General features: G+C 37.8%; 2 protein-coding genes across 2 annotated transcripts; both read right to left on the bottom strand.

The window, feature by feature from the left end:
• Positions 1 to 1,131: 1,131 nt before the first annotated feature.
• LOC105054732 (hypothetical protein At1g04090-like) lies at positions 1,132 to 3,357 on the bottom strand. The gene is given in 3 exon segments (XM_010936316.4): positions 1,132 to 2,841; positions 2,960 to 3,091; positions 3,094 to 3,357. Coding segments are annotated over 3 exon segments (1,902 nt in total). The 5' UTR covers positions 3,323 to 3,357; the 3' UTR covers positions 1,132 to 1,300.
• Positions 3,358 to 8,194: 4,837 nt separating this feature from the next.
• Positions 8,195 to 15,210, bottom strand: LOC105054739 (uncharacterized). The gene is made up of 8 exons (XM_010936328.4): positions 14,761 to 15,210; positions 13,837 to 13,929; positions 12,373 to 12,584; positions 10,940 to 11,084; positions 10,780 to 10,852; positions 8,881 to 9,027; positions 8,642 to 8,767; positions 8,195 to 8,542 (listed from the first exon to the last, which is right to left on the bottom strand). The coding sequence occupies exons 1-8, from the start codon at positions 15,042 to 15,044 to the stop codon at positions 8,480 to 8,482; spliced, it is 1,143 nt and encodes a 380-aa protein (XP_010934630.2). The 5' UTR covers positions 15,045 to 15,210; the 3' UTR covers positions 8,195 to 8,479.
• Between the last annotated feature and the right edge of the window lie 427 nt (positions 15,211 to 15,637).

The following is a 15,637-nucleotide window of genomic DNA, read 5'->3' as shown; positions in this document are numbered from 1 at the left end:
AAAATATCCATACTGAAAGCCAAATACTAATCTGATGTACGGCAATAATTGTGTGAGCTAAAAGAAACCAGAGAACCATGAAATAAGTATTTAAAAAGTTAGGTGTATCTTTCATAATTGACCTGCTTTGAGTTTTGGACTCTAGTTTTGTAAGTATATTTTATTAATAGTTCACGAGTAAACGACCTGTTCAACGCATCTTTGTTGGGTGGGGACAGTGGGGGTGCCGTAGCTGGGCGTGGGTCAACGAGCAAGTCTTTTGGAAATTAAAAACTATTTTTTTCTCTGTCCTCCTGCCTACCGGCCAAAGATGTGCTTCTCCCATTTGCACGTGGCACTCCAAAAAAAATTTTTTTATTAATAGTTCACGAGTAAACGATCTGTTCAACGCATCGAGAAACAAAAAGTTGTTGGGTGGGGACAGTGGGGGGTGTCGTAGCTGGGCTGGGTCAACGAGCAAGTCTTTTGGAAATTAAAAACTATTTTTTTCTCTGTCCTCCTGCCTACCGGCCAAAGATGTGCTTCTCCCATTTGCACGTGGCACTCCAAAAAAATTTTTTTTTTAACCTATTTGTTGGGAAATCTCTTTAACCCGAGGACAGTTTAAAATTTTCACTCATTTCAAAGGGGACCACCATTAATATAATAAGGCGTTTTTGCAGATTCAAAGCATTGAGATTATGGAATTTATGGATTTTAGAACTCTTCCTTGTAGTCTTTTCCCTCTTAATTATCAGAACCAAGTGTGAAGCTATACGTTGTTTTTTTTTTTTTTTTTTTGTAAATGTGTGAAGCTATACGTTTGTTAAAACGTGTGACCACGTTATCTGCCGTATGGCGAGGGTCATTGGTGGGCAGATGGCAAATCACATCACAGGCTCACAGCCACGGCTAGGCGTGGACTTTTTTTTTTTATCGAGCATTACATTAATTGCCAACTTGCTCAAGCTCCCACAAATGGACCGGGCATTAATTTCTCCTAAAAATTAATCATAAGAACAAAATTATTTCAAGAAAGTATATGCCCAGAATCAATTCTTTTATCTCAGAACAATTAAACGTCCTCATCCACTGGCTGTTCATGTGGAACTTTTAGTCTAATAATTGAAGTGCAAGACACACCAACAGAAGTAATAAAATTATTGATTCTTTATTTGTTTTCTTTGACTAGAAACCTAAAAAGATCTACAGACAATCTGAGACAATTGTAACGATCCTAGAACTATAAAGTTAGAAAGAAGAAAGCGTGGAGATTACAGTAACGACAATGGAACACATTAATGGAGTACAATATTCCTAATTAACGTTCATCCATGGACCACTCTCTCTTCATCTTCGGTCCAGTAGGCCCTTCCTCCCCTAGCACTTCATCAGGAAGGCTTTCCACCACCTTCTTCAATGCGGTCTTGAGACCCCCAGGGAGCCGCTTCACCACCTTATCAATCGCCTTCCCGATGTCGTAGGTTATCTTCGGCCCCCATTCCCTCTCATAGTTCAGCCATGGCGGCTCAACAATGGCGGAGCCCAAGTACTCGGCCGCCGCAACCTCAAACCTCTCCCCAGTGTCTATGCTATTCTTCCCTCTCGCAGTGTCATTCCTAATGCCGACCCCCAACTTGGAGTTCCCTTGCAGGACTAGTCCTGGCTTGGAGTAATTAGCATGGCCATGCAATGAAGAGTAGGCCACAGGCTTGTTCCCTCCTTGGAACTCCAGCTGCGAGGCATCCACCCAAGTTCCACTGCTGTGTTCTGAGAGGTAGACCCTCCATAGTTCTCCATTAAAATTGCTCACCCTTAAGGTAACATGCTCCCAATCACCCACATGCCCCCCTATCCTCCCTAATGAGCGGTTAATTAACCCCACCTTAGCCTTTGCAGGCCCGTTGAAAGGATAAAAGATCCAGATGGCAATATCGGTGAATGTGGCGCCGAGCATTGGCTTGACATGGAGATAGACCTTCGAGGTGGGGATATCGCCTTTCTTAACCTTCTCCTTCTTTCCCTCATCGACCGGAAGGTCTATCCAATACCCGCCATCGTTGGAGCATCCCTGTGGGAGGTTCGAACCGTCGGACGTGATGGGGGTGGGATTTGGGTTCCCCTTTGCGTAAAGCAGCGCGCCGCTGTCGAAGTACCAGCTCACGGAGGAGGGGAGATACTTCTCATCAGGGTGGAAGCAGATCACCGGCGAGTACGCTTGCATTATGGCCTGGATCTGGCTGAGGTTAGGCATGGAGGTGAAGCTGGAGGCCTTGTTCTTTAGACAAGCTATGTCGGAAGAGCTGGGGGACCCATTGGCTTGGCCTAAGAACGTGCCGACCCACACACCAAGGGCTTGGACCCCCCTGGTGGCCGGCCTCAGACCATGGACGCTCAACCCATCCTTATCCCATATGGATGCGTCGTTCTCGCACTGGTCCGTGAGGTCGGCCCGGACGCACCTGACTCGGTCGAGGGACGGCTTCTTCGAGGAGCTCGTGACGAGGAGGCCGAGGGCTTTGTAGCCTTCGGGGGGTGTCGGGAGCCAGAAGTAGCCATTGCCGTCTCGCTTGAGGTTGGATGACTCGCTGCTCCACACGAGCGTGTAGTCCACGGGCTTCGCGAGGTTGCCTCCGTTGGTGGTGTCCCTCGCAACGAGGACCCAGCCGAAGAGAGGCCGGCTGTTGGATTGGGCGTAGGAGCCCAGCAAGGAGAAGCCAGAGGGGATTGGCGAAGGATCGAAGAAGGTGGCACCACTGTCGTCTTCGCCTCCTTCATGGCTAGCCCACACCTTGGTGAAGGAAGACACTTGGCAGACCTCTAGACCTCCGAGGTCTATGACTCCTTTGGCAAATCCGCCACCTACAGGCCATGTTCCAAACGTTATGAAACAAGGAAAACAATGATGGACATATATAGCTAGCTGGATTAAAACATGGCGGTACTCGTAATATAATTAAGCTTACAATAGATTTTCTACCTGATGGCCAAGATGGTAGTGGAGATGGGAGCTTGAAGGAAGACTCGACGGGCAGAACTTTTCTTTGGGAGACACTGGTAGAGGGGGCGAGACCGCGGTTTCCCATGGTTGGAAAAGTAGTGACTTGTGGATACCTTTGGTCATGAAAGGCTGAAGAGAAGGACGAAGGGAGATGGATGAGATGAGGATGGAAGCATATGGTCTCTTATACACAGTTGTTGTTGGGCAGATTCCTTCTATTCCCATGATTATAGATGAAGGACAAGGTGGTGACGTGCAAGGAAGATTCCTCTCCCAACTCGTTGGTTTAGGAGCTGGCAAAGCTACCTCTAACTTTGGAGCTTTTGGATTTCTCGACTTCATACTTGTTCGGGGGTATTTTGAAGCTAACAGAAAATACTCGCCATTTTTTTTTAGTGCCCGAGACTTCTTTTTTGGCCTTCAGTGTTGGGATTATGGATTTGAGTGGCGACACCAATAGGTATGGATAGCATAATCCCAAGGAATATCCTCTTTGGGATAGCGATAGCAGACCATATATTTAACGATACTCGCAGAGAAAGTAATCAAAACGTGTGGCTGGACGAGAAGCACGTGTTCGTTTAACGGTGCTGATTTACTAGGTCCTTTTAATTTACTGATTAGGTGCTGCTAAGAAGGTCCGACCAAAGGTCATCTTGTGGGAGATTAGAAGGAAATCGATTTCGAAGTAGTTGATAATTAATAATGTTATAAATATTGGTCCAGATTGTTTTATACCAAGAGAACTATTCCTTAAGGCAAACTAAGAGCGATTTTCCCGAGAGAGATATCCTGCGTTGTTTTCGTTTTGCCTTCTTCTCTTTGGTTCGCTCTATTTTAAGTTTAGTTGGATTGACTTCAGGTCAATCTCTCCGATTATAGTTATAGAATTAACAAAAAGAAAACCAAAATACACCTACCGTAAGTCATCATCTAATTGCCTGAATCATGTTGCAAATATTGAGGTGGCCTTCACCTTACATTGACCTAGTTGACCTAGCTATGGTATCGTCTAATGTCCCTTTGTCTATTAGGTCATCAGTTATCATATAACTTAAACGATAAAAGCAAGTTAGAAAAGCTTTATTTAAGAGGTTAAAAAGGACTTTGTTCGCCATCTTCCCTGCTATTAATGTTTTATTTGAATATGTCCGTGTTGCAAAATGACTAAACAAGTTGACATGTTAGGGTAGTACTGAATCAATTAAACAACATGCAAACAAAGAAGTCATGAACTAGAAGAAATGAAAAGGTCTGAGGCACGCTATGGTGGGCAATTTCCGTGGTGCAATTCTACCATGGACTTAACACGAATATCTTCTTGCAGCATTGGTACCTTCAAAACACCATGGACTCAGTCTCTTTTAAACGCATTCATAGTTGTGTCTCTTTAACTCGATTGAGGTCCTATATTACATGCTCATCTGGCCGTGGATCTTTTTTTTAATATTTTTTTGTTTTTGAGAATAAAAATGGAATAGTTACCTTTGGTGTTCAACAATTCAACATGGAACCCCTCCTATGAAGCCAAAGCCCCATTGATGATTTTTAACAAAGTTTTCTTCTTAGTTTCTCCTTTTTTTTTCTGTAGGAAAGGTGACAATAAACAAATTAATTCCTCGATTCCTCTCCTGTGAAGCCTTCAGAATGACTAGATCAGTAAAGGTCTTCAAAAATTTCACTGCTTTGAACTTTCTAATTCCCCTCGCTGAAAAGATTTTCTTTTTTTTTTCTGTAGAATTTCATTCTCCTTTTAGTTTTAGGTTTTTAGTTGGTGTATGCATCCATTCAAATCCCTCAATCTCCTTCCCATCCAATCCAACACATCTTCTTGTCCTATACCAACAACTTGGTAATAGTTTAGACAGTAGTCACCCACATAGTTGGGTCTACAAATGTATCCTTCGGCTTTTGACAATTGCATAGAGGAGTTAAAAGTGGCGTGGACCGGATATGAGTACATCAATGTCTCCTTGTATTTTATCCAGTAAAGATATTAATCCATAATAATATTAATATTCATATTCGTTTCAAAAGATACAGGTATAAATTAGATATTGACTATATAGATATAAATATAGGTATAAATTGGTAAATTAAATTATATTGTTACTTGCTTCTCTTTAAAGTTCATCAATGCTATATAAGTAGAATTATGTCCATATCTATATTCATTATTCTTTAGCAGATTTAGATATGGATATAAGTACTGAAATTTATATCTATATATTGGTAGAACCATATATGAAAATAGATTTGAACTGGTATTATAGAGTTCACTTTCAACTCTAGTAATGTAATTCTTTACCAAAAAAAAAAAAACTCTAGTAATGTAATTTGGCACAGCCATTATATAAAATTCAAATCTCTTGTTATGTAATTTAGCACGGCCGTTATATAAAAAATAAAAATTTTAATCTTTTTAGATGAAAAATTAATATTAAACTAATATAAAATAAAAATTGAGAAGTATAATAAATGATGAGGATTATCGCCTCTACTCATTATATATTATCAATTTGTATTAAATAAACAATGTAATCATCAAAGAAATGTATAAGCAAGTATAAAAATAGAGAAAAAAGAAAATGAATTTCTTTTTGAAGAAAAAGAAAAGAGATCGGTCCACACTATAACCATGCAGATCCAAAGATGCACAATCCAAAATCAAACTCATGGAACAAGAGTAATTGTTTTCTATGATCTATGTCTCCTAATAAACAATCGGACCGACCACGTGCGTGTTTGTGTGCGTGTGTGTGTGAGCAAACGGACAACCAGCATCAGTTGACAACTGAAGGACCACGCGGCCTTCATGGGTTGTAAAAATCATGAGATTTTAGTTCTCCTACCCAAAGAAATGAGTTTCACACGAATCATAAACAATTGGGAAACACGTTATCTTGTCTTATGTTATGTGCCTCCAAGTCTTCTTGGTTTTGTCTCGGGCTAACACGCTTTCTTAGACGAAAAAGATTAATGAATCAAGCATGCGTAGCTCATGTATATAGAGAAAAATATTTAAGAGATCCAGCCGCCGGGATCGATCCATCAGGCTAAGAATATGAACAACCATTATCAAACATGCCTAAACCATGGTATCCCATATTTTTGAGAAGCCAGCACGATATCTTATGTTCCATTAGACTCTGAAGTTCTTTACTAATTCTGTAAAATGGGCATCGTATGGGGTAGAAAACGGGTAGAATATGAATTGGATATCAATCCACAACTGTATCCATTTATACTTTGTGCATATACACTACAAGAAATTCATATTTATATTTCTTTTAAATGGATATAGATAAATTTTGGATATGAAAGTGTTAATATAAATATGGCTATAGTTAAACTTTTATGGCAATAAAATTTTAAATATCACTAAATATTAAGTTTTGAATAAAGCAGCAACAAGTTCTTATGGTCATTTATTTCTCCTAAAAGTTCATTAATACTATATAAGATGGATTACAAGAAAAAAGATATTCAAATATGGAGCAAATAGTTATTTATATATATTTATATTTTATCATTCATGAATATAAACATAGATATAGATATTAGTCAAATACTCAAATTTATATCAGATCCGAATAGATAAGTCTTCTTTCATATCCGAACAGATATTATCAAGTCACCTTTCACCCCTAGCATCACAAAAGAAATTAATAGCATAAGATATTTTGGCAAAATACAATGCTCCAATGAACTCCATATATATCGGAATCAGACAGCAATATGGTTGATAACATCCAAATTCTATAGGGTGCGGTTGTGAAAATTTATCCTTTCATGGAGTCTTACGATGCAATGGAGAATTTTTAGATTTTTGTGTAATAATCCCTCACCAATACGTTAAAAATCTTGGCCTCTATCATCCTAGTCAACATAAACCAATAAATTGTGAGATACCTTTAATTGCTGCAGGTAATGATTGATCTGAATTTTGATCAAACCTTTTCTTCCTGCTTAATGGATATCAAAGATTATTGCTTCCTAAGGAAATAGTTTCAAATAAACACTTGTTCGGAAAATGCAGCAAGATTGAGCTGGATTTTCTATAGGAATTAAATCTATTTGCCTACCTAATCTATTTTCTTCTAAATGCCCATCCTAATTTTGGCCTAAAACCCATTTATGGGTTTTATACATGTGTGTGCACGCTCGCATGGCCTGTTGGACTGCAGGATTCTATATATATGTGTGCACGCACAGCGTGCATGTGTGTGCATGCGCAGGTGTGGGCAAAAGTGGCTGTGTGTGGGTGTGTGTGTGGAGGTGTTTTTTTCCCACAGAATTTGGGTTGAAAATGAATTGAGTTGATATAAATCTTACTTTAATAGACCGTAAAAGAAATTCTTTATCCACTACGAATCCGACGTGAAATGCACCATCTTGTCCGATTGATCCACGTAGTCACCACTTTTCTACGTGCATTTAATATCTGTAAATCGACTTTTTCATTAAAAATTTTATAAAATAAAAATATCCTTGTCTTTAAGAAAAAAATTATGACATCCTGTGATATATTATAATCTAGGATACCATAATATGATTTAAAATATTATAATATAGAAAGAATATTTCTTTTATCCAATCACTTTTTAAAGCGCATCTAGTGTCTGCAGATCAACTTTTTCATCTGAAAATTTTAAATAACGAAAATATCTTTATTCTTTGAAAAAAATAAAAAATTATGATATTCTAGACATATTATGACATCCTGCGTAATATTATAACATTCTATGGACAAAAATTATGACTTTCTAGATGCAAAATATTATAATATGGACATACAATATCATAAATTTACTAAAGAACAGAGGTATTTTTGTTATACAAAATTTTTAAATGAAAAAGCTAGTCTACCGATATTAAATCTGCGTAGAAAAGCGATGACTATGTGGATCAATCGGATAAAATGGTACATTCCACATCAGATTTTTTACATCACCCACGATGCACAAAGAATTTGCCTAGACTGTAATCCATGATCCTATGGAAAATCCAGCCCAATCTTGCTGGATTTCCAAATAGAGCCTAGAAGTTTTACAACACACAGCATTTATTTCTCAATGAAACGAAGCATACAACATTTTAAAGTGAAAATTTAATATGAACCATTACAATAGACTGAATATGTACATTTCTAGTCAATCTATACTTTTTAATCGTATTGAAAACTTCTAGTGATAAATAAAAAGAGCTAAACAATTCTCATAAAACAAATCATAATAAAATACCAAAAATGTACAGAGTTGAGTCATTTACAAACTAAAACTATGATCTATTATATGTCAGATAGAAAAACATTAAATCAGAAATCTGTTGAAATTGAATGTCATGTGACTTATCCATCTTGGAATTTCTGTGCCTATTCTTGAATGAAATATCCAAATGAACTGGCAATTGTGGTTAGGTGAGAAATGGTAGTATAAACATCCGAGGAGATGTCTCAACAAAATTTTCAGATGTAGCTCAAGGCCGACAGTCCATCTCTCACGTTGAATGTCGCTTAACAAATGATTCAATTAGAGGATTTACAAGATTTGGTGCTTCATCCTGCCAAAAAAGAACTGGGCAGATAAGCAAGCAGAAATAAAGCAACGAACTACAATCAGTATTTCATTAACCATAGCAACAGAAAGTCAGCAAAGGAACCTGTGGGCAGTGGCCAACGTTGGGAAGGGTAATGAAATCTTCCACTGTATTAAAATCTGCATACTTCTTTCCAAGTTCGACAGGCTCCCATGGGTCCTTGTCTCCCCAAGCGACCAAAACTGGACACTGGGGACAAAAGAAAGAACATCAAAATGGGAAGTGATAGAAGTAGTATTAGCAAAGATACAGACAAAATCAAGAGGAGGGGGCATGGTAGCACCAGTAGCCTCTCCACTAACCTTCACTAGAGGGAGCAGTTCTTCAGGTAGAGGACCATCTGAGTAGGAGATGAAGTCAAGAAATACATCAGCTGCACCAGGATCCAGTCCTGGCTGCAGAATTATCTGAACTAACTCATCTGTCACTGTAGATGTGTCATAATAACACTAAAGAGAACCTCATAAGAACCAGTTCGATAGAAGTAAATAATGGCTTATAAAATGTAAGCATGCCATATATCCTCTTTAATCATAAAGCTATAATCATGAAGAAGACTGCAAGTATCCAATTTAATTATACTAGGCTGGCCGGACATGTTACATGGAAATAAAAAAAAAAATCGCACAGCAAAGAATCTTTAGATGTTCTTATCCTATGACATATGTAAGGCATGCATTTGCTTCTACATGAATATGTTCATAAAGAAAGATAAGTAATTATCATGTTCACAAGGATTTTATATTTTTCTTTTCAATCAAAATGAATACAAAAAGATGTTAGCGCTGTTATTTTCTAATGATATTTTGAGAACAATTCCTTGTTCTCAAGGAAAATACTTTTCTGCACTCAGAAGTATTCATATTATTGAAAACACCAACAAGAATGATACATGTTTCTCATGAAACATGTAAAGGCTATTGGAAGAATTTTGTGCTAGCATATACAATGCGTCCTCCCAGAGTATGATACTAAGGAATAAGTCTGCAACATAATATGCCGTCATATTTTCCACTACAACAGATACAGCCCTTCTCGTCCATTACCAGAGCAAACATGGTTTAAATTACAGTTGATACATTGATTTACCGTATCAATATCATATCATTATGACATGAATTCAAATTAAAATATGCATATTCAAGATAATTTACAATGTCGATCTGTTCAAAATGGTCAAGCATGTGGTCTGAACAAAATGAGTTCAATTTAGAGTAACTAAAGATACTATAGAACAGAGAAATTAGGTTGTCATTTCATCTTTGCATTTTCCACACGTGGGTGCATCTCTCAAGACTGAAGCATGCGAGAATTCAGCTTGGTTCAACATGATCTCATGCACACATATTTTGGAATTGAATGATATAGGCATCATGCACCATTCTTTAAGCCATGCATGTAAATAATAGTGTAATTGTAACTACCGAATTAGGCAGTTGCAGATCATAAAATGTAAAAACATTCACAAATAATAGCAGATTATCAAATTTCTGATGAAAATTGATAGAAAAAGTTGTAGAAGTGGCTGGTGCTTGATACTATAGACAACTAGGCAACTAGCTCTGTTAGGGATCAGGAGCAGGAACAAGACTGAAAAGTGGATAGAACACCTTAAGTTTTAGTTTTTAACTGTTTAGATGTTTTGGAAGTGAATGTGCTTAAAAAAATGCATTCTGTGTATCCTAGTATATTAGCATACGAGGAGCTATCAATTTTACTCATACTATTATGATTGTATGAGAAATCTTATTCACTAAGAACTATTTTGATTTCATGGAGAGTACACCATCAATGCACTCCCTGGTTTCCCATTTGTCATCTCCTGCCCTTTGAGTATCCACCATATGGCATTGAAATCTTCCAATTTTCATAAAAATTTTTAAAAAATCACAAGAAATGATGTCTGAGTATGTATATGACCCCAAACAAACCACCAACTCATTTGCATACAATCCTTGTTTGACAAAAACCTCTTCATTCTCAGACACCACTAGAAAATTTTACATCTATGTAAAAGTTCGAATTGGCCCATCTGTCCAACTTATCCCATGATTAATAAACTACATATTAAACATTTGAACTAGTACAAATGACTATGTAATCCAGCACATCTACCATACTCATGTGACTGACTATGTAATCCAACGAATCTACGGTACTCATGTGAGAGGGTTAAATATCCAATGTTTTAACAAAAATACCTGACATAGAATACTTCTAACAGAGTCTGGTGTGGCAACTGCATTGTAAAACAGCTTTCCAACAGCTGTATTCCTGTAACAACAGAATATGCATCCTGAGCAAAACCATGGCAAGATACAGGAAGATCATTTACAGGGTCAGGTATCAAAGATTAATTACCGCAATAGGCTCTGGAATGACTTAATAAAAGGCCTCGCATACCAAGGCTGCTTCTTAATGTGAAGCATTCTTAAGGAAATGTTTAGTAACACAATACCCTTACAGAGCTGAGGCTCCATAACAGCTGCCTGAAGACCAACTACTCCTGTGAAGCAAATAGCAATTTTATACAAGGTATAGGTCATCAGATTATCTCTCTATACTGTAGTAAGAAATCTCCATTGGTTAGTGTTGCACTTTGACAATAAACAGCATTATACTTCCGCATGCAGGCGGCATGCGGTTAATCAGTTACTCTGTTGCCACATGGCTGGAGCAGCCAAAAAGAGTGTTATGTATCTAAAATTTATATGGTCACGATAGTATCAAGGCCACAACCACGACATGTACTACTTTCTTCATATCAACATGTACATATATGTATACTAATAAAAGTACATATATGTATTTATGTGTGTATATATCTTTGGAAAAAGATATAGCAATTCCATAACCAATGACGGACCAACCATGTACAAACAAAGAATTCTTTTTCATTTTTCAAATTTCAGAGTCACATATCTCAATATTTGTTATTCATATCGGGCATACAGTTCGTTTGTTCTACTCCTCTCCAGTTTCTACCTTTCTAGGGAAACAAATATGTTCTTGAAACTAATGATGATGGGCATATCATGGTGGCCCAATTCCACACAATATAAGCCTCTTTCTTTTATAAAATTTCCAAAAATAAAATCATGATATAATATTTTGATGGATGTTATATGAGACTGTATGGTTACTTTTATTGCTTGGGTTTCACAGAAGCATGTGCATACTAATAACTCAAGGAGACGTGATCATGCATGCTGTAACCATACAGAGAAAACATGCTGAATGATATAATTCGGGGTTAGATTAGGTTTGCGTTTATTTAATTTTAGTTTGAAATGTTTCATTAGTTATTTTTCATTCCATTTTAAGTGTTAGAGGCTTAGATCAGCCTTTTATTTAGCAGGCTTATAGGGTTTGCTGGCTCAGATAACACCCTACATGAGCCTAGAGATCCATTGTGCCCGACTTGTGCAAAGCCAAGAATGGCAAATCAAAGTCCTCACTGGATTCCACCTCTTTCTAAAAGAAGAACACCTCTTTTCTCATGGCAAACAGAGAGAGGGGTATCTTGAAAAGGAAAAAATTAAAAGAAAGTTAAATAAAAAAGAAAGAATAAGAAACTGGTTGCCCAGGCTTCCCCATCTCTCACCCTTTCCCACTCTCTACTGGTTAGCTTTCCCCATTATTTTTCCTAATGCTTCCTTGAAAATTCTAGCAAAGGATAGAAAACGTAGAAGGATCAACCTCTTCTTATGATTTTCAGGGTGACATCATAGAAACATGATTATAGTATGATTAGTCAATTCTTGTTGATTATGGAATCCATGCATGAGCCATACCTCCAATGGAGTTGCAAATAAAGAATGGAACATCTTTGACCACATCCGCACAAAACTCATTGAGTTGGGATGCCCATGTCTCAAATGTATAAATGGAATTCATGCCAGGCTTCCGTGGATTTGGTTTATCGGAATAACCAAAACCAACAAGATCAATTGCATACACTCTGTGTGACTTTGCAAGAACAGATATGTTTTTCTGCCAATGGTCACTACAAAAGAAGATCCAATTAGTCAACACTGATTGTTGAGGACACCATACAATGCAACCGAAGAGAAATCAAGAAATAAGCAAATCAATCCATGTATGATACTCCCAAAATGTGTACATCTGTTTCATGAAATATGATAAAAACTTGAAATATAGAAACCAATTCTAGGAGATGGTTGCAAGACTTGAGCATGTAGTTCAAAGCCAATGCGAGCATAGATCTTGAAATACAAATATGATAAAAATTACTGTTTTCCCAAACATGATCACCATACAATATGAGTCATCTGGTTTGATCTAGTGCTCTTTCAGATTCTATTTGGATAAAAGAGGGAAATCCAGGTGATACCTCAACAGCTTCACTCATCTCTTAGTTGAAGTACGAATTTTTTTCTACTTTCCTCTTTTAATTCCTTTTAAGGTCTTCTACATATCTTTAGTTCTTCTTGTTCTCCTATGGAAAAATGCAATGATAGACAAGTTTTGAGGATATATGCCATATAAGCATCCATTTTGGAATGAAAATAACATGGCCAACAGGATAAACTGTAATCTATTATTCTAGGTTTGCTTGTTCATAAGGCACATGTCAACAACTTGTGCACAGAATGGGTGAATAGGAGTGGCAAGAAGAGCATTAAAGATGGGAGACCACATCACATGTGAAAGTAGAATAGCATGTTGCTATGGAAGATAAAAACGCAGCAGGTTTAAATGTTGTTTCAGGCCTTGCTTTTGAGCTGAAATTGACTATGAAGACTAATGAACCTAAACTAATGGCCCAGCCCACAGCTTTAGCTATACATGCTTATGGTTCAGAATATTGTCACTTAAATGGAATTGATAATATACTATATTTTTTTCTAAACCACTGCAGAAGCAATTATTCTCTTATAGACTTCTACATTTCTACTTTTGATAAACTTTATGCTATTCAGGAAGCACTTTTCGCGAGATGTACAAGCTTGTTGGTCAACTTGTAGATACATTTGCCTCCAATGACTAGTATTCCAGAAAAGAACTGCACTCACACTATACAGTCAAAGCATAATGGTTATTTTAAGTAAAGAAAAAAAGAGCAATTAGTGAAGGTTGCATCAAGAAAACAAACAAATTAAACATAATGAATATGTGCTATAAATGATAAGATTTCACAGGCATAACAATCTTTTTTCTGGAGCAATATGCCCATACACATACCTACAATAATAAATTGTCAGCAAATGGGAAGGAAGATTGTCTATAACATACACCTGTTTGCCCCAAAGCCATGAACTAAAACTAGCGCAGGCCCACTTTTTCCAGCATACTGGTAACGAATGCGATAACGTTGCCAATTCCACATGCTGCATGATAGAAAAATAAGCAAATGAACCCTCAGAAATAGAAAAAGAAGCACATCATTTCCATGCATTGCATACCTAACAAAAGTACCAAATAAATGTAATCCAAAATGTAAGAAAACTTTTAACACAATGAAGTCACATAACGAAAATATAAGTGACAGTGGAAATCCATTTTCTTTCTATTGCATGAACACGTCCACGTAATCAATCTTCCCAGTTCCGACTCCATTTTGCTTGTTAGTTTCAGCCTCCAGTTCTAGAGTGATGGCATGATGGGAAAAAGGAAAAGTTAAAGAAATTCTGTAATTGTGCCCACTTATTAATCATTCTAGCACATGTACGCATTAAATATTTTGGTTAATTATGTATTTACCTATCCGCTGAATATCAAGGGTTTAAATACTGGTAATATGGACTCCGCACTGGTTTTGTTCTCCCGAGATCCAGACTGGTACCACTTTGCCATTGGAATGATATGGTACCGCTATTGACCCATTCCACCTGTTTTTTAAACCACGCCACGCCAGATAGTATTCACCTTTTTTACCCTCTCACAAAGCATATCATTTTGCTTCAATTAATCATTATCCTGTCTAGCTCAGAATTGTTGAATCCAGTATTTCTCAGCAAATTAAAACAAAACGCTCTAGTAAGATTTTACTAGTCTATAAATCTCAAAAAAGATTTTTTTTTTTTTTAAATGAAAAAGATATGAAAAAATTGGATTAATTCAGGATCATCAGCAGATTGAAATCAATGGCGTAGGCTAAAAAACAACAAGAACAATGCTATCTACAAGAAACCAGAACCAAGAAGAGTGGCGATCGATACCCAGTGCGAACTTCTGGTTCCAAGGAGGAGGTCGAGAGAACCGGCATTGGATCGGACTGCCCCTTTAAACAGCAAATGGAGCTCGACCTAATCGAGGAGAATCGAGAAGTGGGAAGGGATTTCATCGGCGAGATGGGTTTCGGGAGATGCGGGCGATGAAGTCCATCCAGTGAAACGATTCCACTCCAGAGATGGGGATTGGGGGGAGGAGAGAAGGAGGGGAGAAAACAAGAGCTGGTGCTCGTCATCTTCTTAGTTAATTCTAAGGAGAGGGAGCACTCCATCTCATCTCTATCCCGTGCTGGAGATGAGAGGAAACAGAGGAGGAGGGGGATTTGGAACGCTTGGCGTAAATGGAGGCACGGAACGACCAGCGATGGCAGAAATTATGCCCATACAAAGGTCCACCACGCCTATCACTGGCGCTACTGCCAGTAGGCTCATCACCGGGATGAACGGACCCACAGAAATTAGCGCCTGTGATTGGTATGGTGCATAATTTCCCTCATTATTGAAGATTTGCTGTGCGGTGTAAGCAGCGAAATTGGCTGGATAGGGACGACCATTTAACGAATTTTTTTTCCCTACCTGGCTCGCTCCCCCGAATCGCACTAGATTCTATTTAGCAAAATTTTGTAAAATTTCAGAAGGATTTGAGATTTAAAATTAAAACCGTTCGGAATGAATCAAATTGGTAGTGACAAAGACAGTGATGGGGGATCTTGGTGTGGACCTTTTAAAACCTGGCAAAGGGTGTATGACTATGATATGGCCCAGGGCATCGGCAATGGCAGAGGCATTGTGGTCTGGAAATCGAGACCAAAGCAGGAAGAAAAGGTATGCAGAGGCAACTGATCGATTGAATGATTGGCGTTAT

This window comes from Elaeis guineensis, chromosome 2 (genome assembly GCF_000442705.2).
Source record: "Elaeis guineensis isolate ETL-2024a chromosome 2, EG11, whole genome shotgun sequence".
NCBI classification, from domain to species: domain Eukaryota; kingdom Viridiplantae; phylum Streptophyta; class Magnoliopsida; order Arecales; family Arecaceae; genus Elaeis; species Elaeis guineensis.
This window is presented reverse-complemented; position numbering and strand designations above follow the sequence as displayed.

Excerpts from the sequence above, each read along its gene's own strand:
- LOC105054739 (XM_010936328.4), bottom strand. The coding sequence starts at position 15,044 with ATGGAGTGCTCCCTCTCCTTAGAATTAACTAAGAAGATGACGAGCACC. Across the intron at positions 11,085-12,372 it reads TATTTGCAACTCCATTGGAG|GAGTAGTTGGTCTTCAGGCA; the intron begins GTATGGCTCATG and ends TTTGCTTCACAG. Across the intron at positions 8,768-8,880 it reads AACTGCTCCCTCTAGTGAAG|TGTCCAGTTTTGGTCGCTTG; the intron begins GTTAGTGGAGAG and ends TTTTGTCCCCAG.